This window comes from Ursus americanus, chromosome 35 (assembly GCF_024610735.1).
Source record: "Ursus americanus isolate L20-20 chromosome 35, mUrsAme1.1.p, whole genome shotgun sequence".
NCBI lineage: Eukaryota > Metazoa > Chordata > Mammalia > Carnivora > Ursidae > Ursus > Ursus americanus.
In genome coordinates, this window is record NC_142161.1 from 4,036,093 (window position 1) to 4,061,780 (window position 25,688).

Below are 25,688 nucleotides of genomic sequence, written 5' to 3' on the forward strand. Positions count from 1 at the left end.
CAGCACTGGGGCGCCTAAGAGCAGCCTTTAAGGGCACAGAATCACACAAAACAGGAGGGTTTTCTTGGGATAAAGAACTGGAGGAAAACCCTCTGCACAATTTGGCTTTGGGGATCAGATTTCAGAGTCTTCACCCTGCTGGGATGGGCACAGACCCAGAGAGTGTCTGGTGAGGCAGCAAAGTCACTTTCCTCCCGGGCTTGCTCTTCTTCAGGGCACTCGGGGTTCTTGATGACACATCGCCAGAATTGCTGATGTTAAATTGGAGAACCCAGATTTTCTAAAGGACACTTACAAATCTAGTAACCCTACAGGGCTCTCTGCCAGTGGAAAAACTATTCCAAAATTCCAGGTCTCTGATCCTGCCATGCTAAGAGTCTCTGTGAGAGGAATCATCTTTCTTCCTTTACAAAACCCGCTACTACCAAAGATGAAAGAAAGTTTGGAAGAAGCAGGTTTCTGGGTGGTGATCGCTCCCAACCACCTCATCACCTAACTGAAAGCCACCCGGTCCCCCCACGTGGTCCTTGAAGGACAGTCATAGAAGACAAGGGGAGCAGGAAGGTTAACAATGCTCCTCAAGTATGTATAAGCTCAGAGTATAGAATTGGCGCGGTTCGTTTTTTTATTCAAAAGTATGTACTGAGTGTCTACGATGCGCCAGACACCATGCCAAGGGCCAAGGCGACCAAGGCACGTGACACAAGCTTCCTGCCGTTCTGGAGTTCACACTGTAGTAGGGCTTACAGCCCAACCGAGGAACCAGGGGACACACATGGAAGCAAGACAGGTAGTTGGTTGCAGTGATGTCGGGAACATTCCAGGACCAGAGAGCACAGATTGGAATTAGGACCTTGAGATTTCGGGATGCATTGGGAGATGGGAGCCGGGAAACCGTTTTCAGGGAACTGAGCTGAGACTAAATATGGAAAAGTTTATTTATTTACATCTCAAGGTCCCAAGTCAGTAACAGCAGCAGAATTACAACTCAGAAAAGCCCCAGCTGGCCTCGGCGCTGCTCTGCTTGGCAGCTGCTGCATTCAGCGCCACACAGCTGGGGAAGCGAGCCACAGATGGAACAGTGGCAGCCAAAATCTTTTTAAAGACGAATGACACTGTGATTTTCCTTGACATCCATTGAAATTCCTCACTAATTTCCAAAAATATCTTATGTTTGCTTTAAAACAACCAGTGGGGCTCAGACATTTCGGTTGAAAGCACATCAGAGAAACAAAGCAATCCCAGCTGCCTGAGCGTTCTGAGTCCAAATCAGCCAGACCGAGAAGAACCACTTACTTACTGAAGGCCGTCCTGGGACGCCAGGCAGCTGAGATCCTGGCCAAGGGAAATAGGAATGGCATTTTCTCTCTTCACTCACCTCCATCCCTGTTCTGCAGTTGCTTGTCCGACCCGCTGGTGCCAGTGAGAGGAACCCAAGAGCAAAGACGGCAACTGGAAACGGGACAGACAGCCTGTAACTGCCGTGCCTGGACAGAGAGCAATCGTGGCCGCACATCAGAGTCTGACTTTGTTGTCCCTAAAGCTTTATGGGAGAGGTTTGAGGCTAATGAGGATGAAATAACACAAGCAAAGAGCTTTCCTTCACTGCATTTCTCTTTTTTTCTCCCAAAGAACTCAAAGGGAGTGGGGAAAGAGTGGATGTGTTCTCAAATCAAAGGCGAAGGAGCTCCTGAAATGTCCAATTACAGAGAAAATCAGAAGTTCTAGCACTCTCTCCCACTAAGATTCCAGTGATCCTGTGGATAGATGCTTGATACCAGGGACCCAGAGTGGCAGAGACCATCAGAGAGAATGGCCCTGGGCTGGGGTGCGTAGGAGCCAGTGCGGGTTGATCTGATCGTGGGGTCTTTTTGCTTCTTCAAGTTTTTCTATTCTTCCTTCATCCCAGACGGGCAAAAAAACCGCAAAAAACCAACAATAACAACAACAACAACAAAACCAACCGCGACTAGGGCTCTAGCTCCTACAGGCTTCTATCTTTAGCTGCCCGAGACTCCTTTGCTTGAGGGCATAGCGTGAGTGACACAGCTCCATTAGCTCTTGCTGTGCCTGCCCAAAGTCCTCCACACAGCCTAACGTAGCTCGGCCAACCCTCCCTTGCTCAGCAGAATGTTCCGTGCCACACTTGAAATTACAAGCTCTGCGTCTCCCTTGGTGACTATGGCTCAGGTACGGAGCTATGACTAAGGCCACCACCCCAACCACGGCAAAGCAGAAGGGATGTGGCAAAGAACCAACATCTGTGGTGGGCTTACCAGCGTGTACCAGCGTGTGCCAGGCACAGGGATAAGTGCTTCACACGTGTTCTCTCATTTCAACCTCACATCCCTGGAAGGTAACTACAATGACCCTGTTTGCAGATGAGGAAATCAAGACATGGGGATGTAACTTGACCAGCTACTGGTAAGTTGCAAAAGAAGATTCAAAAATCAGAGCCATTCGCCCTGCAAAGCCAGTGCTCCTTTTGCCTACAGATGACGTGGGTAGCGATATCACCTAGCCACCCATGGGTGACATCAGAACGTTGGCCACTGCAATGACAAGCAGAGTCTAGCCAGGTGGGAGCTATCCTGCTGCTGCAGGGGGCCCGCCTCTCCCTACACCTACAACAACGGGTAGAAGACCTGCTTTCCCAGGTTTTGGCAAATCCTTTCCTAATCGCATCCTTCACTGAGCAACCCAGAATGTTCCTTGAGAGTCAGGAAACTCCGGACAGAAGTCCTGCTTAGACTAGCAAATCTCTGCCAAGCTTCTAATACCGACAAGCCCTGTGCTGGGCACTGAGAATGTGAACATAAGTAAGATACAGCCACTGTTCTAAAGAATCTTAAAGTCCAGTGCAGAAAACAAACAAATTACCAGATAGTTATAATAGAAGTGATAAGTGCCATGATCCAACAAGTTCGGGGAACCCAGAACACACTTCCCTCAAGTTGGGGGTGGGGAAGGGAGAAGGAAGATCCGGTTTTTCCAGGCAGAAGGAGCAGCTAGTGAAAAACTGGGACTATAGAGACTATGACCATCTTTGAACGAGCAAGGACTTTTGTGCAGCTGAAGTACTGAATGCAAGTGGTCAAAAATGAAACTGGAGAAAAACGCAGATCAGGAGATCATTAGGGCCATGACATAGGACTTTCCCAGTCCCCTAAAGGCCAGGGGACGCTACTAAAAGAGTTTCCGCAGAGGTGAGACCTGATGCCCTCTGGTCTGGAGAAAAACCGGCATGATGGCTGCTTGGAGAAGAGATGAAAGCAGGGAGAGTCTGGAAGCCGGGGAGACCTCTTGGAATCATATGGCAAGAGCTTGCAGCAGTGAGGAACGCTCAGACAGAAGCAGGGTTGGCAGAGGCCAAAGGAAAGGGACCCGCACAGGAACTACAAGGGGCCAGAATAATCAGGCCTGCAGGCTGCTCGGCTCCCCACAAGCCCTTGCGCCTTGATGATGCCGTGCTGTCCCCGGGGAACACCGTCCAGAGGCCGGCTGATGCAGCCCTACTCAACTCTCACAGCTCCGCTCCAGTCGGGGGGGGGGTCTTCTTTGTGTCCCAGGCAGGGACCCCCCCCCCAAAACTGAGTGTTTTGAAGACAGAAGCTGTGTCTTGTTCAGCTCCTCTTCTTCCAAATAGAATCTGACCTGCCATAGGTCATTAGCTGGCGTTTGCTGGAGAAACAGCCCAACCCGTGCCCGTGCGGGCCTGTCACACCTCTCTGAGGAAGTGGCTAACACCCAACCCCCTTGGTAACAGACAGAACTTCTCTTGGGCAGACAGCGGCTGATCGGGGGCAGCCAGGGAGCACCCGAGTGCAGCACAGCCACCCCCACGAAGCCATGCTGTGGACCTGTCCCCTCTTCTACCTCGCCGTCTTCTGTGCAGGTGAGGACAAGCCGCTGGGCCCTTTGCTCTTAGGGAAATGTGCCGCAGGAATGATTTGCAGCGGGAGGAGGTCGTGTTTGGGTGGGGGAGGCATCGCCGAGCTGGGCTCTGACACCCAGCCCCTTGCAGCGGAGGGAATTCCCCACAGCCTCTCGACCTGGGCTTTCTCTTTCAGAGGTCTCATTGGATATCCTTTTGGAACCAGACACCAAAACCCTGACTGTTCTAGTCGGGGAGCCTGCCACCTTGCGCTGCAGCGTAACAGGAGGGGACTTGAAGAACTATCAGGTGAGCTGGTATAAGAAGAATGAAGATAACTCCCTTATTTTAGTATACAGACCAAGCAACAATACTAATGAGGATTCAAGGAGTAATTTTAAAGGAAATGCCAATGCTTCAAAGAGTCAACTCGACATTCAAAGAACAACAGTAGAAGACGCTGGGACCTACTACTGCGCGTGCGATATCCACGGTGCTCCAGTCCTGCTTCTGGTCGCTCCAGAACCTCTGGGTCAAATCGAGGGGGCGGGTCCGATTAGAGACCATCTGTGGTTAAAATGTGCACCATACCCGAGCTGAGACCACCTGATAGGCTCAACAGCACTATCTGATAAGAGAGATAAGACTAAGTTGGGGTAAGGGCCTTATCTTTGTGGTTGGGTGAGAGGGGGCTTATTTATCAGCCGAAGAGGGCAGAACGTTCATTAGGGTTTATGCAAAGAGACCAAGGGGCCCCTGCACCTGCCTCTCAGGGACTTCTGAGAAAAGGTTGACATGAACGACCTTCAACACTGAGAAGGTTTTCTTATTGTGGAAGCAGACCGCGATGAACAGAATTTCTACTATCATGAGTGCTGGAGCTCGTTCCAGAGTCTATTGTGAAAGCATTCTTGTGCATAAACTAGATAAAGCAAGGATGGTTTTCCATTACCAACCTAATCAAAATTTCCAAGGTTATTAGAGATAGCTTTAACTCTTACTCTGTGAAGAAGGATGAATAGAGTCATTTTCTGGAATGCTCTCTAACTATTTCACATATAGAATGTTTTATTTTTTATTTTTATTTTTTTTAAAGATTTTATCCATTTATTTGACAGAGATAGAGACAGCCAGCGAGAGAGGGAACACAAGCAGGGGGAGTGGGAGAGGAAGAAGCAGGCTCATAGCGGAAGAGCCTGATGTGGGGCTCGATCTCATAACGCCAGGATCACACCCTGAGCTGAAGGCAGATGCCCAACCGCTGTGCCACCCAGGCGCCCCCACATATAGAATGTTTTAGATCATCCATTAGGTACAGAGGAATCCTGGGGGCCCACGGGGATGGCCAGGGTGGGGTCATACCGTCTCCTTCATGTTGGTTGCTAAGAAAGATCTTGGAGACTAATACTTGTGGCAATGTGGGATTTCTGGGTTGGTCACAAATCAAATGAATCAAAAAAAGAAAAGATCCCAAGTCCCAAGTTGAAGTGGGTGAGCCAAAAGTGTCTGAGCCTACAGCAAGCCAAGGTCTGGAGGAACCCACTGAGCAGACTGAGAGGGAAGAGGGCTTACAGATACAAATCTTAAATAATCACCAAGGGAGTGCTTTCACCCTGTTGGCTCTAGTAACCAACTCTTTGTTTTTCTGCTCAAGTGTCTGGTCTGGAATCCTCTCCGCATTAAGTTTACAACTCAGGCATTAGAATGCAAAGTAGACATTGATTCGTGAGAATAACAGCTCTCCTGATACCTTCTATTCAATATTCCTTCCAATGCACTATCATCTTCATCACACATTTATTTATAGGGCAATTATTGTACTTACGATATTGGGATAGGTTATGGGAATAGAAATAGTTGTAAGTCAAGTTCTAGCCTAAGTTCTATTCTCACCAGTGTGTCTACAATTTATTTTAGAGACAACATTAGAATTACAATTAAAGATTACAAACAAATACAAAAATACAAGAAAGCACATACTATCTAACAATGAGTGCTACTGATTTCACATGCAATGCTCTAGGAACTTATAAAGGGACAATCACTGTGAGAAAAATTTCTTAGAACAGCTAAGGCTTGAAAGAGGCGGGACTTGGGTAAGTGGGAAGGAAGATGGAGAGTATTTCAAAGTGGGTGTACTAGTTATTTATTGTTCTGTATTAAATTACCACAAAATGTAGAGGCTCGAACAATAATTTTCTCACAGTTTCTTTAAGTCAAGAATCCAGGTGTGGCTTAGCTGGGTCCTTTGGCTCAGGGTCTCTCATTAGGGGTAATCAAGAGGTCAGCTAGGGTGGCAGTCATCTCAAGCACTGACTGAAAAAGATCCATTTCCAAACTCACTCACGTGGATGTTAGAGATCCTCACATGAGCGTCTCCATAGAGCTCCTCATAACAGAGCAGCTTGCTTCCCGAGAGCAAGAACTTGGAAAGAGGGCTTCCAAGATGGAAGGCACAGTCTTTTTGTAACCTAATCTTGGAAGTGACATCTCATTGTTTCTGCCCTATTCTATTCAGTAGAAGTGAGTTCATAAGCACAGCTCACACTTAAGGGGAGGGAGTGACTACAAGAGAGCGTGAATACCAAGGAGGAGAGATCATTGGGAGCCATCTTAGAAGCTGCCTTTTACAGGAGATTAACACAGTAGAGCAGGGAAAGAGAGGGCTCAAAACATCTGGTTGACACCAACATGTTTAGAGACCCCTGACCTCTAAGGCTAATGACATTGGATTGCATTTTATAAGCCAGTATTTCTCAAACTTCATGGTGCATGGGAAGCACCTGGAGAGATTGTTTCTAATATATTTTTGAGTCCCGGTTCAAAAATTCTTATTCAGGCTATCTGGGGACATGCATTTATAAGAAGTGCCCAGGTGATTCTGGTGCAAGTGGGTTCAAGGACATGCTTTGAGAAATTCTGCTGTAAGCAACAAAACTCTTAGTTTAATACAAGGAAGATGTGCCCAGGTTCTCCTGCCCTCACTACAGAGAAATGGATATCAGATGTGGTCAGGGCATCTCTTGAACAATGGCTCTCAATTCCAATTGCATATTTTGAATGCCCGGGGAAATTCTTTAAAAATACCAATGCCTGGAACACATCCCCAGAGATTCTGATTGAGTTGGTGCGGGCATGGAGCTCTGGTTTCCCAGGCAATTCAACCTCCCTCCGCTGCCCTCTCCTCTTCCGCTCTCCAGTCTAAGATCTTGCTATTTCGAGTGTGGTCTCCAGATAGACAGCATCAGCATCACTGGAATTTTGTCAGAAGGCAGAATCTCATGCACCCCCCTCGATCTAGTGAATCAGAATCTGCATTTTAACAAGATTCCTTAGATGAGTTATATGCATATTAAAGTTCGAGCAGCACCAGTCTAGGGAAGCCATCACTACTGAAAAATTTCATGGAGGTGCAGAAATATAAATCTGTTTTTCCCAAATGCCACCCAAAGAATCCGTATTTGTTGGGTGCTCCTGAAGGGATGCTGATGTGCAGCCAGGTGTGGGACTCACGACAAGCAATCAGTCATCCCCAAATCAGGTTACAGATTATTCGTGTTACCAATATACTAAATATTCTCAACGAGTCATTGAGGTGCTATCATGTCCTTGTAGGCTCCTTGGAAGAAGGCATGACATAAATTCCAGGTATGATCATTTCTCATTCATCCACAAGCAGATTAGGAAATGAATGAATATTTATAGAGTCAATGTACTTTTTACCACACCACGTGACCATCATAGATTATCCACTGTAACCCAGAACCTTGTGCCACAGTCCTTCAACTCAAGATCAAACCAGAAAAAAGAACATGAATCATCAGGGTCTGATTAAGTCTGGGAAGAAAAGGGACAAGAGTGAGAGCATGTGTCTCTAATTGTCCATTCCTCCTTCAGGACGGATGAGAACATGAAGTTCTGATTCACACTGGGGTGGGGCATCTCAGAACCTGAGACAGGCGTGAGGTGAGCATGAAAAACAGAGCCTAGAGCCAAGGAGGAAGGACATCTTGGGACAAAACCAGCAGACTGCCCAACAATGATGTGAGAGAGTCTGAGCACCAGACAGTGAAAAAGGAAACAAGACATAAATTAAGATTAGAGACCTGGAGAAATGCCCTGAGTGTACCAGCAGGTAATTGAGAAAATCTTTTATATATTACCTGGGGCTCCAGACTGAAGAGGAGATAGGGCCACCAAAGGCCCTAGCGTAATGTAAACATGGACCAAGTGTTTCTGCAGAAATTCCAAAGCCAAATGAATGACAGGAAGGTCAGCGGATATTTTTGTATGGTCCGCGTTCTTCCCCACTGTGCTGGTAAAGCCAACCGAGAGTTGACTGAAGTCGTATTATTGTTGTCCCCATTATCCTGCTTTCTGTGATTCTGATCCATCATAAAAAGTGCTCACTTGAAAGAGATCAGAGGAGTGAGGAGAAATCCCAGAGAGTGTCCACCCAGGCTTTAAAAGGTCTTTAAGTTCAACTGTCAGGGCGTGGTAATAGGCATGGTACTAACACCAGTCTCCCCAGCAAAGGAGTCCTTAGGCATGCCATGCAGCTAGCAATGGAAGGTATGATGGTTCAAAGGCAGCAAGAAGGTGGTAGCTTGTGTCTAGAAATAGTGCCATCGACTGGCTGCACGTATGAACAGGCCATCCAGCACCAGGGCACCATGGTATGGAGTGACTGGCAAGAGAAAAGAAGGGAATCGGGGTATACGTCTTCCCCTGTGTCAGAGGAGGCCACAGCCAGCAGAGGAAGGGAATGTGAGTCCTACCATACGTTGTTTTTTCTGAAGGGGTCACAACCTTGAAGAAGTTACTCTTTACAGCACCTGAAAGTGCCCGGGGAACATACAGGTAGAGTCCAAGTAAGGAAATGGACTCAAAGAAATCCAAGTTGTGACCTTCATTCTGAACAAATAAGGCTTCAAACAGAAAATTAGAGCCATTGAATTTGAAAACCAGAAGGGATCTTAAAGGCCAAGTAGGAATCCCTCCTTTCAATTTTTATGTTCATTAAATAATAATTGAATAAATGATAATCCAAACTTAATTAAAATATTTTCAATGACAGTTCTTATTTTAAAAAATCACCTCTTATACGAAATTGAGGTCAGCTTCCCTATAATTTTTTTTGAAGTATAATTAACATCCAACATTATGTTAGTCTCTGGTATAGAACATACTGATTTGACAGTTCTATACATTACTCAGTGCTCACTGTGGTAAGTGTGGTCACCATCACGGGAGGGGGGGGAGGGGAGTGGGGGGATGGGAGAAAGAAATAAAGGACATTAAGAGTTAGAAACTTCCAATTATAAAATAAATAAATCACAGAGATGCTTCCTTATAACTTTCTACTTTGGTGTGTGTTGTGCATTCTGAAACAACACCGACTAAATCCTACCTTTATATTCTCAAATATTTAAAAACAGGTATCTTATCCAACCTCCCAAGCTCTCATCTCCCTGTACCCAATACTCTCAACCATTCCTTATGGCTGCTCATAAGCTTTAAGGTCCTCGAGAGGAGACTCCAACTGCAGTATACTTTTCTGTTCCACACAATTCTCAGTACTGCGACTCTCATGGGATGGGGAGTCAATAAATATGAGTGAATACCCATGTGTCCAATGACTGTTCAATGTGTCCACTTAGATGTCTCAAAGTCACTTCAACTCAACTCCAAGACTGACGTCAAAATCTTCCTTTCAAATATGGCCCTTTCCTGAGATTGCCTATCTATCTCAGTGAGTAACATTGCCAGCTCCAACCCAAGCACCCCTCTCCATCCTCCACTACCAACACCTTGGTCCAAACTTCCGTTTGCTCCTTCGAAATACTTCATTAGTCTTTTGCATGAGCTAGCTGGCCTCTGAGACCTTCTAATATGTCCTCCCCACAGCAGCCAGAGTGATTTTTTTCAGCATAAATATGATTATGTTACACTCTTGCTCAAAAACCCTTCAGTGACTTCCCGTTGCTTAAAGGCCAGACAAAATCCCTAAAGTGGCCTCCACAACCCTTCACAGTCTGATCCTTTCTCACCTACATCGCTGATACTTCTTACCCCCCTCCTTCATTTCCCGTGCGCCTGTCAAACAGGCCTTCTTCTTCCCGCTGCTGAAATGCACAGGCGCCCTCCCAGCCCAGAACCTTTGCACATTATATTACTCCCTCCTTGCGGAACACTTCTATCTCTTCATCACCCGTTCAACTCCTACTCGCCTTTGGATCAAACTTTACACATCAATTCCTCAGATATGTCTTGAGATCTCCCAACAAGTTCAGATGTTTGTTTGAGATTTTTTAAATCTGCCTCCGGGGGTGGAAGGGAGGTGGGGTGGAGAATAAAAAAAAGAAAGAAAACTAAAATATACTTTCATATATCAGTTTGTAATATCATTTTGTTAATTTGATTAATGTCTATTTTTCTAGTTTGTAAGCTCTGAGAGATCGAGGACTGTATCTGCTTTTGCTTATCATCGAACCTGACAAATTGCATAAACACACTTGTGTGAATAAATGAATGACTCTGGGGTCTTAGGATTTCCCAGACATTTGGTGCTCATCACTGACTCTGGGCTGCAGTAAGGTCCCAAACCTTACCATATCCTCACTTTTCAGTGGTCTTGGAGACCCCAGAGTCACCCTGAGCTAGATGCCAAGAGTTCTCAGAGACCAAGGATTTCCACCCATTCTCTAGAGGTCTGACATCCTAGGGAGCCAACTGGGGGGCACACAGGACAACTGAGAGGTCAAAGGGTCCTGCATATTTTCGAGCCAGTTACCACATAAGGATTTGGAACAGGTAAGCAAAACCCACCCAGAGAGGCTGGCCAGCTGTGAGGAAATCAGAGGAGCCGCTATGATTATTATTTTCTCCATGACTTCTGGCTGGGCTTATGATGAGCCCTTTCGGTGTTTTGGATTTTGTGTGGATGTTTTCAGTAGCTATATTATTAAAATACGCAAGTCTGTAATTATGGGCATGCATATCCTCATCCCTCAAATATGTACTGAGCGTGTACAATATTCCTGGTGCTGTGCCACATGCTGAGTTATGAAAACTACCAAAGCTCAATTCCTGTCCTCAAGGTGCTCTTTCCAGTGGGAGAAACAGACATGAAAATAGAGCCTTATTAGCAGAGGAAGGAGCAAACACCTGTAAGAACGTAGAGAAGACAATGATGGCCGGAAGCTAGGGAAGGCTTTCTCAGAGGAAGTGATAGGAGTTCATCACAGAGAAAACACTTGCTTCCCTGACGTAATGCACACTTGGAGATTTTTTAAGATGACCCAGGAAGGAAGACGAGCATTCTCAAGAGTTACACACACACGCACACACACACACACACACATACAGCCCTTCATCAACGATGTTCTCAATATAAGTAAGTAAATAAGCAAACAAACTGACGGAGAAATACTGAACTTGGATTAGGCACAATCAGCCCCTTTTGTGAGGAAGCTAATGTCACAGGGGCTTCTTAACCACAGATGTAGCAAATTCCCTGGCTAGGAAAGCCTAGAGATTTCCAAAATGCTGCCATTGTACACACCACAAAACAGACCAGTTCAAGATGGCGGTATGGGTTGAGAAGGTAAGAAGTAAGCAAAGAGGAAGGGAGAGGGAAAGAGGAACATTGTTTCCTTGGACAATGATCACTTCCTTTAACTTTTTGTTCTTATTAAGGAGCCCTCTCAAACCTGGGATTTCCCAGAATCTGGTGCTTTTGGGCGACTGGCCACCTCCTCATCCCACTGATGACAACTGTGAGAAAAGCCGGAGAGGCTATTAAGAAAGTAATGTGCTCTACAGGAAGGCCAATAATGCCAGCAGGACTGGCCATAAATGTCCACTTCTGCCTGCTCTCTGATATCATTCAGTTTGAAATATTGAGATTCCTTCTCAGATATGCCAGCCTTAATCTATAAATCTTGATCTAGGTTGAACGAATTGCTGCAATTCATGGAGTTGTTTTTAGGCAGAACAAGAATACAAATTTTCTTCTATAAAATATAAAAAATCTAGCTATAAACAGACCTCTTTTCTGCTTCTCCTCTGGAGTTGTCTCCATTTTGGAAGCTCTGGAAAGAAACAGCTGTCACATTCATAACAGCCTTGCATATTTTCCTCTTTGTATTAGTCAACTCTGCTGTAGTAACAAACAGCACCAATATCTCAGTAGCTTAAACAGTGAACATTTACTTTTTGGTCCCACTTTTGCTATAAGTCAGTGGCTGTGAGATGTCTGCTAAGCTCTGCACCCTGTGTCTTCCCATTCCAGAATCCAGGCTGAAAGATAATTCACTATGTGGGACACACTGTTTTCGTGGCAGAGGAAAAAGAACAAGAGAGCTGCTGGCAGAAACTCCAGATGCTCCTTAAAGCTTCGGCTCAGTCATGGCACACATCATGTCCACTCACATTCATCACCCAAAGCCCTTCCATGGCCAAGTCCAATATCAACTGGGGAGGGACTCACACCCTTCCCACAGAAGCTACTGCAAGACACGTAGCAACAGGCAGGAAATGATAATCCTCTCACATGGCAGTGGGAATCGATTGCTTCCCAACAATAACACAACCTACCATTCCTTTCAATTCCACCCACATAATTTATATCCAACATAGGGAGTTTCTCCCCCTGTCAACTAAAAAGAAGTGTGATATGATTTTTTTTCCCTCTTAGAATTGTTACAAACCCCTGGGGCAACATTTGCCAAATGGTTCTTCAAATATTACTGTCCCTTGAGATGTTAACAGTTGTTAAGCAATTAGGATTCCATGGTCAAATAAGTTGGAAAAATGCTCTATATTAATTGCTCTCTCTCACCATTCATGATTTTTTATTATCACATTAAATGTTCTGACAACGCCTGCTGTAAAGATACCTACTTAACCCAAGACTAGGATCATAGATTTCTCTCCAAAATCGCATAATCATTAATATCTCATGAGATTCTAGTGACTAACACTGCCCTAAAGGATTACAGGAGAACCACCCAGGTGGATTTTAGTCTCTTCACTTGTGTGTCGAGATTAAAGGACACCTAATGATGTTGAGAGGCGGTATGCATGAGGCCAACACGTCTGTGCCGGCCTCCAAAAGAAGGCTTGCATTTTCTGCTAAGATCAAACTCTGTGTTAGAAATCCGAACATGCTAATTTGGATACTACCCTTTGCCGACCGAGTTAAGTATAAATACTGCAGACTGGCTTTGACATCTTCCTTCCTTGATGCAACGAACACATCTTGAGTCATCCTCTGTGCCAAGTACCCAGCCAGGCACTGAGCACACAGTGCGAACAAAATAAACATGGGTCCTGCCCTTGTGGATTTACCAGTTTAAGAGGAGACAAACATAAAACCCACACAGGCATAGAGAGCCGATGATCACAGGCCCTCTCGGCAGTGGACGACACAGGTGTCCATCCACTCTTCTTGCGATGCTTCCTGCGCTTAGCTTCTGGGATGCCACACTTGGCTGATTTTCCTCTGCATCCCTGGCCTCTCCCTCCCAGTCTCCTTTGCTGGCTCCTCCACCCCTGGCTAGCTTCTAATGATGGAGCACCCAGGGCCCTTGCTTGGGTCCCTCTCACCTTCTGTCTCTCTCCCCCCGTGATCTCATTCACCCTCACGGTGTTAATTTCCGCGTACGTGCTCCTGACTCCCTAATTTGTATCTCCCGTGCGGAATTCCCCTCTGAGGATATAACCTCCCCCAGCCGAACCACCTTCATGCTTACCTCTCGCGAGTCATTTCATGCGCTCTCTCTTCTTCCAAGATTGTTTGGATACGTCCTTTACACTCCTCCTCATTTATAAACTCCTCGAGGGCAGGGATCCTTGGTCTGTTTCATGTTCGGTTTCCACAGTGTGTCTCACAGTAAGTGTTTAATATCTGATTATTGAATTTAATGTTTGAACTGAATTTCTGCTTTAGGGATCGCTGAGACGCAGATGTAACGAAAGGGAATATTTTATTTCAAGAAATAATGCCTCACCCTTCTGTGTTTCCAAATGAATAACCTCAGATGAGAGAACACAGTTCCATACATTGGCATGAGGTGAATACTTAAATTCAAAAATGCTAAATCGAGCCAGTATCATCCCTTGTGGTCGCAGGAACTGCCGCAAAGGTTTTATAAATTGCTTGCATTCCCGCACCCCATCTGGCAATGCTGGGATCTTACGGCCACGGATGACTAACTCTTCACAATAGTCCCCAGTTGAATCTACTCCCTGCTTCAAAATGAGAAGGTAAAAGAAAACAGCAAGAGCTTGCCCCAAATTCTCCCACCCAACCAGAGCAGAGATTCAACCGCATAATGCTGACTCCTCAATTTAGCAGTCAGGCCCAAAGAGAAGGTCACAGAGGAAGACCCCCCAACCCCACCCCAAGCACCTGGGTGGCTCAGTGAGTTAAGCATCTGGCTCGATTTTGGCTCAGGTCATGATCGCAGGGTTGTGAGATCGAGTCCCGCATCAGGCTCCGTGCTGAGCGTGGAGCCTGCTTAAGATTCTCTCTCTCCTTCTAGAGCCATCTGTCCCCCCTCTAAAAAAAAGAGAGAGAGAAAGGCAGAGGAAGACCCCCTGCATTGCAGAAAGGTGTCTCTCCAGCAGCTCTAACAATAGCATGCGGCACCTGCCCCCTAATGCGCCATCTGAATTTTGACCCTGTTTTTCCCCAGCCTCTCCCAGGGCCTCTTCCACCCGTCAAAAGCAGCTCGGACTTAGACACCTTAGAAGAACAGAGGACCGATGGAAACTGAGCTTTGTCTAGAGAAAAGCTAAGAACCTTTTCATACTCGATGCTTTGCACAAGTGAGTCATGGGTCCCCAATGGCCACACAGGGGGGCCCTGATTATGGGACACAGTCCCCACAGCACAGCTCCTTCGTGTGTGCACAGAGAGGTGTATATTTCTCGGCTTGGCTATTTCTCGGCTTGGGTGCCTTAAAGAAAATTTGCCTGTGGCCTTCACACGCTTGAAACCGAGGATTTAGTCTCTCAAAATAAGAGGAAAATTATCTGGATTACATCTTTTCTGCAAAAACAAACATTTTTCAATGGCCGTAGCTTTTTTTTTTTTTTTTTTTCTGCCATCGTATTTTAAACAGTCTTCTTTTTCTGGGAGTCTCCCTTCCCCATCACACTTCCCTGGATAAACACGTACTTATTAACAAGAGGTTCTTCCCTGGATCAACACAAATGGACTAACAAGGGGTGGGTAGGATTTCCACTGGGAGTTTGGGGTGCTGTCCAGCTGGGTCCCCAACCGCGTGGGGAGTCAAGGCAAACACAGCAGATCGTGAGTAGAAGCAGCATGTCCCTCCCTGGCGAGCTGCAGCTGTGACCCTCCGCTCAGCCTCTGGGTCACCAATCTGGAACTTGAGCTGGCACTTTTAAAAATAAAGTATTCTGGCAGCGAGAGATCATTATCAGCTGAGTCTTGCAAAAATCCTCTTTCCCTGTGTGCTTCGAGTCTGTCTTCTTGGCATGTGCCATTCCCTATGCATCTTTTGTTATCCTACATCCCTGATTTCTCACCACAGCCCGGACACTGCTGTCGGCTTAGATTGATACTGTGCGCTCCGTCAGCCCCCGTGATGTCACTTGTAATGCTAGAGCCATTTGATAGATGCAGGTCGTTGTCACGCGGAGCAGCCCCGCTATGCCCTCCTTCGGTAACTTTGCGAGTTCACGCGGTCGCTGCTCAGTCACGCCCGCGTGCAAACTCTCAGACTTCTTGGCAATTAAAGCCCTGCCAGCCGGATAGCTTTTTTTCTACTCCATAATCTTTGCTTTCACTCATACTAAGCGTTCATAACGCAGCTCCGTGTTCGCCGCGCTGTCCCTGGTCACCTCCACGATTGTGTGTAATAGCAGCCGCGTTCCAAACCGGCTCTCACCCAGCAGTGCCGCGGCGATCATGGAAGCACCACCCCTAACTGTGATCGGCCAGGTCAGTGTGATCAACAATATGGCATTTACCTCCGTCTTTGCCCCCTACCCACCGCCACTTCCCACCAAAGACTCACCACAAACCCCCAGTAACCAACCAGAAAGTCAGAGCTGCAAGGGGACAGTGGCAGGTGCAGGGCGAGGGTCCTGGGACATGATGAGGGCACCAGGTTATGGCGACCCAAGCTGCCGTACCGTCATCCACCCGCTCAAATACTAAATTTCCCACTTCGCTGGTGTGGGAAGACTCTTGTTCTAGCCCCCAAAGCCCCCTCAAGGCCACTTCTTTGTGTCTACACGGCTGCCTTCCCCAGAGCCCCCGAGAATGGGGCCACGTTCCTCGTCCATTGTCTCTTCAGTGAGCTCTGTCTCTTTAGAGCTGCTGCCATGTCTTAGCCATTCTTTCAGGCTCATTTCTTCCTTTCCTCCCAACCTGTGATAAAACTAAGCAAAGTAAGTGCGTTAGCTCAGAGCTCAAGAACTGGGCTGTGCCTTTGCAACGGTGTCTGGGCTGGAAGTCCAACTGGAAGAAGCAGGGAGGATGCCAGCTGCTACTGGGGGCTGTGGAAGCCAGTGGCATGGAGGGCCTAACTGTATGGGCAGCTGGGCCCACACCCCTCTCCCAAGGAAAAGCAAGGGAGGCCTCTCCATCTTGGCATTTGCCCTCCTCTGGCAGCTTAGCCTCAACCCAGAGGATGGGGTCATCTCGCTCTCTCTCCCTGGAGGTAGAATAGGAAGGGTCTCACTCCCCTTCTCTCTCTTGCATCGAAAGGTAAGGGGCTTTATTTGCTTCCCTGTGGGAGATGAAGCAGGGAATTTCCCTAGGGTGGGAAGTTCCCTAGGGTTCTGGGAGGGTCCAGTTATGTCACCAGTCTCTGCTCTAGGGGACAACTGGTAGGTTGGCGGATATATGATCTGTATGATAAGATCTTAATTCCACGGCTATATAGTTCCAGAACCACAGAGTTTAAGCCCCCTGTAAGCACTGAAATAACTACATTCTACTTTTCCATAAGTTTCCTTCACCAAAGGAATAAAAAATGCTTTTATCTTCTCCCTATCCCTGCCCCGTCCCCCAGCCCTACTCCCAACCAAGAACCTCGGGAAAATATTTTTATCCATTTCAGAGGAGAAAAGCAGGGAATGCTTTTTCTTATGTGCAGAGAAATACTAAAAAGGAGGAGGGGCTTATATCCAGCTAGTTTTAAACTAATAGCCTATCTGCTCCCAGTCCAAGTTTTTCCAGCTTTTTCCTCTTTTGGGGAATATTGCTGAATGGAAGGACAAAACTACCATTGTTTCATTTTGTTTTTTTATAAAGAGACTTTTATCAACAAAGGCATAAGATTAGTCTCTTATCAGCATGAAAGCCTCTGTTCTGGCCTCTCCGTGTCCTACCTAAGGACCACCAGCCACCCCCCACCCACCCAGTTCTTCCAGCAAGCAGGGGAAACCAAAGAGGATTTCCAGAGGCAGCAAGGACTTTACATTCCGCCCACAGCTCTCTTTGTGTGGCAGCAAATCTCCACTGTGAAATCATCAATTCCAGGAAAGCAGAAGGTAATTCACGCCTTCCAAACACAGGTGGCCACTTCAGGGCACTGAACATATTTTCACTATTAAAGGCAGAGCTCCTTGGATGGCTATGGTCTGCTGTGAGCCTAGGAATTTCAGGGCAAAAACAAGGAAGGGGGGGTGGGAGGGAAGAATTAAGAGAAAACAAAATTGGACTACAGCAAGAACCTACTACTCTCTGGGTCTGGTGTGCTCCAGGCTGCATCCTCTCTCTCTCTCTCTCCCACTCTCCCTCTCTCTCTCTCTCTCTCTCTCTCACACACACACACACACACACACACACAGAGTGATGTGTTGTCCAATTTAAGGAATCACCAAGAGTGGGCTCCCCTGGCTGAATTCTGCCTCTCGGAAGGGAGTCGGGTAGACCAGAATCTGGATCTCGAAGGTCAAGCCGGGATTAAGAGGAGGAACAAGAACCGCAGGCTTAACCCATTTCAATCAGCATAGGACCTGGAAGGACAAGGAACATAGTGCCCAGCAAAGATTTACTAAGCACCCAGTAAGTGTCCAGCACTGCTGCGGGCGCTCAGAGGAACAGGGAGATGGCTGATGTTGACCTAAGAAGGTCCTCGTGGCCTCTGATTCATAGGAGGCCAGTGGCAAGCAATCACCAGGGAAGAGAGCTGTTGAGGGTCTATGCTGGTCCTGGAGACACGGCAAGGAGAAGACTGGCAGACCCTCCTGTCACAAGCTTTGCCTTGTTCCCTGAAGACCACACTGTAATAATCCTCGACCACATACAAGGTTTATTCTTTGACTAAATGATTCTCTTACACAATGGGTTTCCATCCTGGCTGCACATCAGAATTGCCTAGGGAGCTTTTCAAAATCCTGGTGCCCAGACCCCACCCCAGATCAATTAAATCAGACTCTCTGGGGGTAGCACCTAGGCTTCAGTATTTTTTAAACCACCCCCAGTGATCCCAACGTGCAGCCAAGATTGAGAACCACTGCATGGAAATAATTGTCCTAATTACTTCTCCAGCTTTTCCCTGCCTCTCCATTCCTCGCACCCAAGCTGTTATATTCTCTTTTACTTTTAGTTTGTTCAACTTTGTCCTTTCAGTAGATAATTCTAGAATACTCCATTAAACTTTTTTTCATGCTTTAACTCTGCTTTCTCCCATTTAATTTTCATTGCCCGCTCCACTTACTCCAGCTTCCCATTATGTCTGTTTTGTGTTTTCTTTAGTCCAGCATCAACATTTACAGGGTGCTTGATATGGGCGGTAGGCACTTAACTGCTACTAAAAATTAAATCCAACGCAATACTATTTTCTATTAAATTCTGTGCTGCCGTTATGGGCTCTTGTCCTATGGAAGATGGGCACAGTGGCAAAGTCTATCTCCCTTCCTAGAAGCAGCTCCCTTAGGGGCGCCTGGGTGGCTCAGTCATTAAGCGTCTGCCTTCGGCTCAGGGCGTGATCCTGGCATTCTGGGATCGAGCCCCACATCAGGCTCCTCCGCTGGGAGCCTGCTTCTTCCTCTCCCACTCCCCCTGCTTGTGTTCCCTCTCTCGCTGGCTGTCTATCTCTGTCAAATAAATAAATAAAATCTTAAAAAAAAAGAAGCAGCTCCCTTGGTATATAAATAAAAGATCCAAAATAAATCTATTGCCACAAAAAATAAAAGGAGCATCCACAAATAGGGGAGAAAGAAGGATTCAAAGCTGTCCAAAGCTAAATAACATCTCCCCTGCTGGAAGCTTGGCCTCACTCTCTCAGAGGGAGATGCCGCCATTTGCAGTAGAAAGAAAAAGTCCCTCCATGGTCTGAACACCTGGTGAGGCTGTTCTCTGGGGACAGGATGTCTGTTGATTCAGGTTCATTTTCTCATTGTCCCCAGGCAAGCTCGAGAGCACACAGGAGTGTCGCTGGGCCACTTGGGGCTGGGATGATGAAGAAAGGGCCAGGAGATGGTTCTGGAAGCTGAGGACTTCAGTCTTCAGGGGAAGCCACGCAGTGGATCTGCCCGCTTCTCCTCCTGCTGCCCAGGTGCAAGAGTGGCCGTGGAGCCTCAAAATAGTAGGCCTGCAACTCCCTGAGCAGGGTGAGCCCCAGAGAGCCTGAAACATCGCCACCCCCGCAGAGCCCAGCCCAGCCCTGAGCACACCAGAGAAGCCGATGGATGTTTGCCCAATAATTGGGTGAATAAATAAATGGCTCCCTGATGAAATTACTCCTGGGAGAGTTTGTGGAAAGACTGAAATTGGAAGGTGGGTCTGTAATCCCATGCTGAAACCTTAGTCTCTTGATATTCCGGTATGGTTCCTCAATTTCTCCTATCTTCCTTTTTCCGATTTTGTTTTTCAGGAACCAAGTCAGATGCCTTGTCGAAGTAACAAGAGATGTTTGTTTCTTTCAGACGAAGCAAAATTTTGCAATGTGAAATCACGGGGTAAAAATGAATAATTACACTATCTGCTGATGTAAGAGGAACCAAGATGGCGTCCTGAACTTTGTATACCAACAGGGAGAATTCTGTGGCCCTGATCTCCAGAGCGACTTTACTAATAGATTCCAGTTCTCCCTGGAGATTCTTGAAGCCCCAGTAAGAGAGGAGGGGACAGATTATTTTGCTGCCCTCCCCATGGTACTGCCCCTCTGCCTCCTGATGGTTCACAAACCAAAGCTTGCCCCTCCGGCCTTCCACACTGGCCAGCTGACCCCCAATGCAGGTCTAACTGTAGATCGATCACAAGGTGTATTCACATCCATTATTTCATGGCCACATGAGGCAGTATTATCCCCAATTTTTTATCCAGAAAACCAAGGCCTGGAGAAGTTAAGTGACTTGCAAGTAAGTTGTGGTGTCAGATGCAAACCCAGATCTTCCAAGCCTAAATCCAGTGGTCTCTCCATGACCGTAAAGCTGCCTCTTGAGAACTAGAGCAGGCAGTGAAGAAAGAGGATCCCCAAGTTCCACGAGCCTGTCCAGCCCAGTGTTATAGAGCATATTCTGCCTGAATCTTGCCTGAGCAGGGGAGGGGTACCCAGCTGCCTGGTTTCCACAGTCTGTGCAAATTCAAAGAAATGGATTATAAGCTCAAGGAACCCGCTTGAAGAACAGGAGAAGCAGCTCAGCTTATGGGGATGTGAAGGTTGACACTTGGATTCAAAGGCTTGCGAAGTCCCTACCACCCTCAAATCTTTCATTCTTCCTTCTTTCTCAATGAGACCAATAGATGCATCTTCCTCCATTGCCGTGTGATCCATCAATTGGTTTGTCTGGGACTCACAAGCAGCACCCTGGCCCTGAACATGAACTGTTAATGACCTCAGCCTTGTAGCCATCTTACACTACTAGGGAAACAGGAAGTGCCCGTGGCAGTTTACATGTCGGGTCATCGGTGTCTTTCTCAACCCTCCCCCATCTGGCAAGGCTGAAGGGAGCAGGCCTGTCTTTAGAGCCACAACCCAAAGATCTGGGTCCTTCCTGTGGCCACCATGTTGGGAATGAGCTCCTCATTGGTCTTCCTTTGCTCTCCTTGTATGTCGTAGACAGCAGCTCACTTTCAGGTCAGACATCTGTGGGCAGAAGAAATCATTTCACTTCAACTAGAATTTTTGAGAACAAGTATGGGCTCAACAGGTGCTTTGGAGAGATTACACAGGAGATCAAGACAGACCAATTAACAAGTGCGAGGCAGCACTCATACATCATAAAGCATTATAGACAATGACAACTTCTAAATTTCTACAAATGAGGGGCTGAAAGGTGGCTGTCTGGTTGGAAGATGCCTCAGGAACTTGCCTGGAGTCTGTATTTTCAGAGCACCTAAGATCAGAAAGATGTTTTTTTTTTTTTTTTAAGATTTTATTTATTTGACAGAGATAGAGACAGCCAGCGAGAGAGGGAACACAAGCAGGGGGAGTGGGAGAGGAAGAAGCAGGCTCCCAGCGGAGGAGCCCGATGTGGGACTCGATCCCGGAGCGCCGGGATCACGCCCTGAGCCGAAGGCAGACGCTTTAACGACTGCGCCACCCAGGCGCCCCCCAGAAAGATGTTAAAGAACAAAAGACTGGTGGAGATTAGGGGGGCCCCCCCAAGCACTCTTGCTCTCCTACTAACAGTTCAAGTCTCAGGTATCTTAATTTTTATTTTTATTTCTCTTTTTTTTCCCCCCATCATGATTAGTGATGAAGGAACAGACAACCCCCAGGGTCCACAAAGCTATGGCCTAATTGGTGGCCTTGCCACAGAAAGAATGACTGAGCACAGGGAGCACGGGCTGCACAGAGCCTGAGAAAGGTGGCGTCCATGGCCCGGGCTCCGGCACATTTTCCACCTTCCACCTGGGCACGCCATAATATGCTGTATTTGTGTTCAAGTGCCAGCGTATTGCTGCCCTGAACCCAGGCCTGGCTGTCCCGCCTGGGTCTGGCACACCTTCTAGCCACGCTCCATGCCAACCTTCCACCAGAGCATCACCTCTTTCCTGCCCCTACTGTCTTCTGCCTCAGGCTCTGATTTATTATTCATACAGACTCTCTCCTAGCCAGGCCCAGAGGAAGGTTGCTTTTGTCCGTTAACAGTAAACTTAAAATTACTCCTAAACTGTAACAGATATAAATCACAGTCATAAACATAAGCACATTCTGGGGATTTTTCAGAACGACTTCCTGCGTGATTTGGGATAGTTCTACAATAATTACCTAGGAAGATAGGCTTATTTGAGCCCTGCTAACTGTTCTTTCTATATTAATGCAGCTTCAAGCCCATAGCTTTTTTTTTTTAAACATGTCCTTATTTCTTATTTTGAATGTTTTTTCCCTACAAATACCCTATCCCTGATGTATCAGGCAGAGTCCTAGTAGGAGACAGAGGGTACTCTTGAAGGCATGATTAGAAAAAAAATCTAACAAAAGGGACACTTACAAGATGTGGGCAGGTGTTATGGATGGCACTGTATCTCTCAAAAAAAGATATGTTGAAGTCCTAACCCCCAGTACCCAGAAAGTGATCTCATTTGGAAATAGGATCATTGCAATAATTGGTCAAGATTGATGTAATTAGTTAAGATAAGGTCATACCGGAGTAAAGCGAGCCCCCTAATCCAATATGACTAATGTCTTTGTAAGAAGACAGCCATGGGAAGACAGAGACAGAGAGACACCACTATGCGACCACAAAGGCAGAGTCTGGAGTCGTGCAGTTGTGAGCCAAGCTAAGGAACACCAGAGATGCCAGCGAAGCCCCAGAAGCTAAGGAGAGTCAAGGAAGGATGACCTTACAAGTCTCAGAGGGAGCATGGCCCCTGCTGACACCTTGATTTCAGAACTCAAGCCTCCAGAACTATGAGACAGTAAATTTCTCTTGTTTTGAGCCATCCCATTGGTGGTGCTTTGTTAAGACAGTCATAGAAACTAATACAGCTGGGTTATGGGAAACCAAAAAAACATGATGAATCACCTTGGGTCTGGCAACAGAGAAGCTACTACCACCCTAGGCCCAAAGCATGGAGCAGAGAAGCCTTTCCCGGGACCTGCAGCTGTAGGAGAGCAGCTGAGAGGAGCTCTGGCCTCCTGCAGAAGGAGGCAGGTACTGCCAACCCACAGCCTGACAGGAGGGGGTCTGGGGTGATACCGCTCTGCCTCTCTCTCCTCCTTCTCTCCAATCTCCTGATGGTGCCTCCCATTGGTCAGACTAAATGGGATGCCAGAGAGCGAAGGAACCAAGTGGATGTTGTCCGTTCAGGTCAGCCTCTTCAAGGATGAGGTGGAGTAGATCCAGAGGGACAGACATTATCTAGCAAGCCGGGTAACTTCTGCTTTTGAATCTCAGCTGCAAAGTCACTTCTTCAGGGAAGCCTTCTGTGATATCTTGACCAGGTCCTGGCCTCTGTAACGTGCTCTCATAATCCCTCTGCTTCCCTCTCATTATTCTTTTGCTTCTACAGAGGTCTAATCACAGCTGCAGTGAAGGAATTTATTACACAAATCATTAAGTGATGATCGGCTCCCATGCTAGAATGTAAACTCCAGGAGAGAAGAACCATATCCGCCAATCATCAGCGAATCCCGAGTTGGGGGGGGTGCATAGTAAAAATGACTGATTTCTAGGACGTGCCAAGAGCTAGGCAACCTGATATAAAAAAGAGCAAGTATGGTAGTCCAGAGACTTCCTTGGCAACTATCAAGGAACTGAAGAGAACGGGCACCTAGAGGTGGGTAGTGATGGTTCCATGTGTAATTCCAAAGCACGTGACCAGCTTGAGTACCTGGTAATGGTCCTCTAGGAATGCCTTGTAAGACGGGCCATTGGGTAATGAGATGAGGCTAGGATAAGGAGAGCAACTACCATGAGGTCACGCCAACCTGAGCTTTTCCTTCTACCAGAATTTCCTCAGGCCAGTCTGGTTCCAGTCACATTGGAAAACAGAAAGCTTAGGTGGGCCTCTCCTCTACTAGCATGAGAATGTATGTCCCGGACCCCCTCCTCAGACGCTGGATGCCACCTTTGCTCTTACCTCTTAGCATACCGAGTGACCTCTTCCCACCTTTGGCTGCACCCTCTAGTTTCCATGATTAATTTACCTGTTTTATTTCAAAATTTCATAGATTACTGGTCTTGAAATTCTAAAGCGTAGGTCCCAAGAACTCAAACACTCCTCTCCCATGAAGTACATATAAATGTAGGCTGTCATAAACTAGGATGGAGTGGTGGTTTTTACGTTTTTTACAATATTTTGCTTCGTGTAATTCAACTTAGGTGGCCTAAGAACCCTTCAGAAAAGAAGATAGATGAGCTCAATAAAGATCGGGGAAACTCTGGCTCAAATGTGGAGACCGTGCTTCATCGGACTGCTCTTTTACACTTGGGTGAATCACCCTTATCCAACTTTGCGTGCAGGGAGTTTGCAGTAAACACAGCGGTCGTTGCAACACCCGCGGCCCTTGTGCGCATCCCTACTGATGTGCTCAGTTTTTGGTTCTTTTGATTATGGCTGTAAATGTCAATAATTCTTCTTGGTGTTAACTGTTAACATCACCACAGAGCAGACAACATGTACATCTAACAGGAAAATGGAGAAGCAACCACACACTGAACTTCTAAGGCAGGAAGCAGAAACCCTGTTATCAATCCTATAAGCGGCCTTCGCCTCCTCTCAGTCATCTGGACCACATCATGGATCTAGAAAGTGGCCCTGCCAGCCCGTGAACAGGTAACCGGCTCTGCGAGCCTCCTGTGATTGGCAAAGTCCCTCCTGGGGACCAGGGCAGCTGCCCACGGGGGCTGGTTTCATCAGGCACAAATGCATCCCGGAGTGTTGACTCGGAGGAAGGACGAGGCAGAGCATGAGCTGGGAGCAGAGCTGTCCCTGAGGGGAGCCATGCGGAGGGCATGCTCCCTCATCCGTCTCAGCCTCTTCTGGACAGGTGAGGCAGATCCCGGAACTTCAACAGAGCAAAACTCAGCAACGACAAGGCATGGAGGTGGCCAGGCCCTCACACTCAAGGTCAGTGTCCCTTCCACAGGGATCTCAGCCTCCATCCTCAAGGAGCCCCTCTCCTGTCTTTTCTCTCAAGAGTCATGTCCACTCTTATGTTGGTGCAAGACCTAGTAGTGACTGCGTGTCTGGGGGCAGAGGAACTGCCACGCTGCAGGGCTCCATGGAAGGAGAAAGAATCACTGACTACCACATCAACTGGCACAGGAAGACCCAGCGCGACACAATGACTTTCAGATGTGGAGAAGGACCACCTATAGCCCTGTTTTCAGGACAGGTTCCAAAGTCAAATTGATGGTTCAAACAATCAGGCTCTACTTGAGACCCCTGAGGCCTCAGAGAGAGTAGAAAGCTCTTACTACTGTGCCGATGACCCCACTTTGCTGCAGGTCCACTTCTGAGCCGCTCAAAACCATGGACATCTATGTAGAATGGCAGTTCAACAAGACTGTGATCGCCTCTTGAATAAATCATTTAAGAAATGGGGGCCAGAGGGGCGCCTGGGTGGCTCAGTCCTTAAGTGTCTGCCTTCGGCTCAGGGCGTGATGCCGGAGTCCTGGGATTGAGCCCCACATCAGGCCCCTCCACTGGGACCCTGCTTCTTCCTCTCCCACTCCCCCTGCTTGTGTTCCCTCTCTCGCTGGCTGTCTCTCTGTCAAATAAATAAATAAATAAAAATCGAAAGAAAGAAAGAAAAAGAAAGAAAGAAAGAAAGAAAGAAAGAAAGAAAGAAAGAAAGAAGAAAGGAAAGAAAGAAAGAAAGAAAGAAAGAAAGAAAGAAAGAAAGAAGAAAGGAAAGAAAGAAAGAAAGAA

The 25,688-nt window shown here is 47.1% G+C and overlaps 1 gene segment (V, D, J or C); it reads left to right on the forward strand.

Annotated features, from left to right (window-relative positions):
- LOC123801729 (T cell receptor delta constant-like) overlaps positions 1-25,688 on the forward strand; it is a 178,073-nt gene that overhangs the window by 110,335 nt on the left and 42,050 nt on the right. Inside the window, 1 exon segment of the C gene segment in view lies at positions 14,793-14,804. Within this exon segment, the coding sequence occupies positions 14,793-14,804 (12 nt within the window).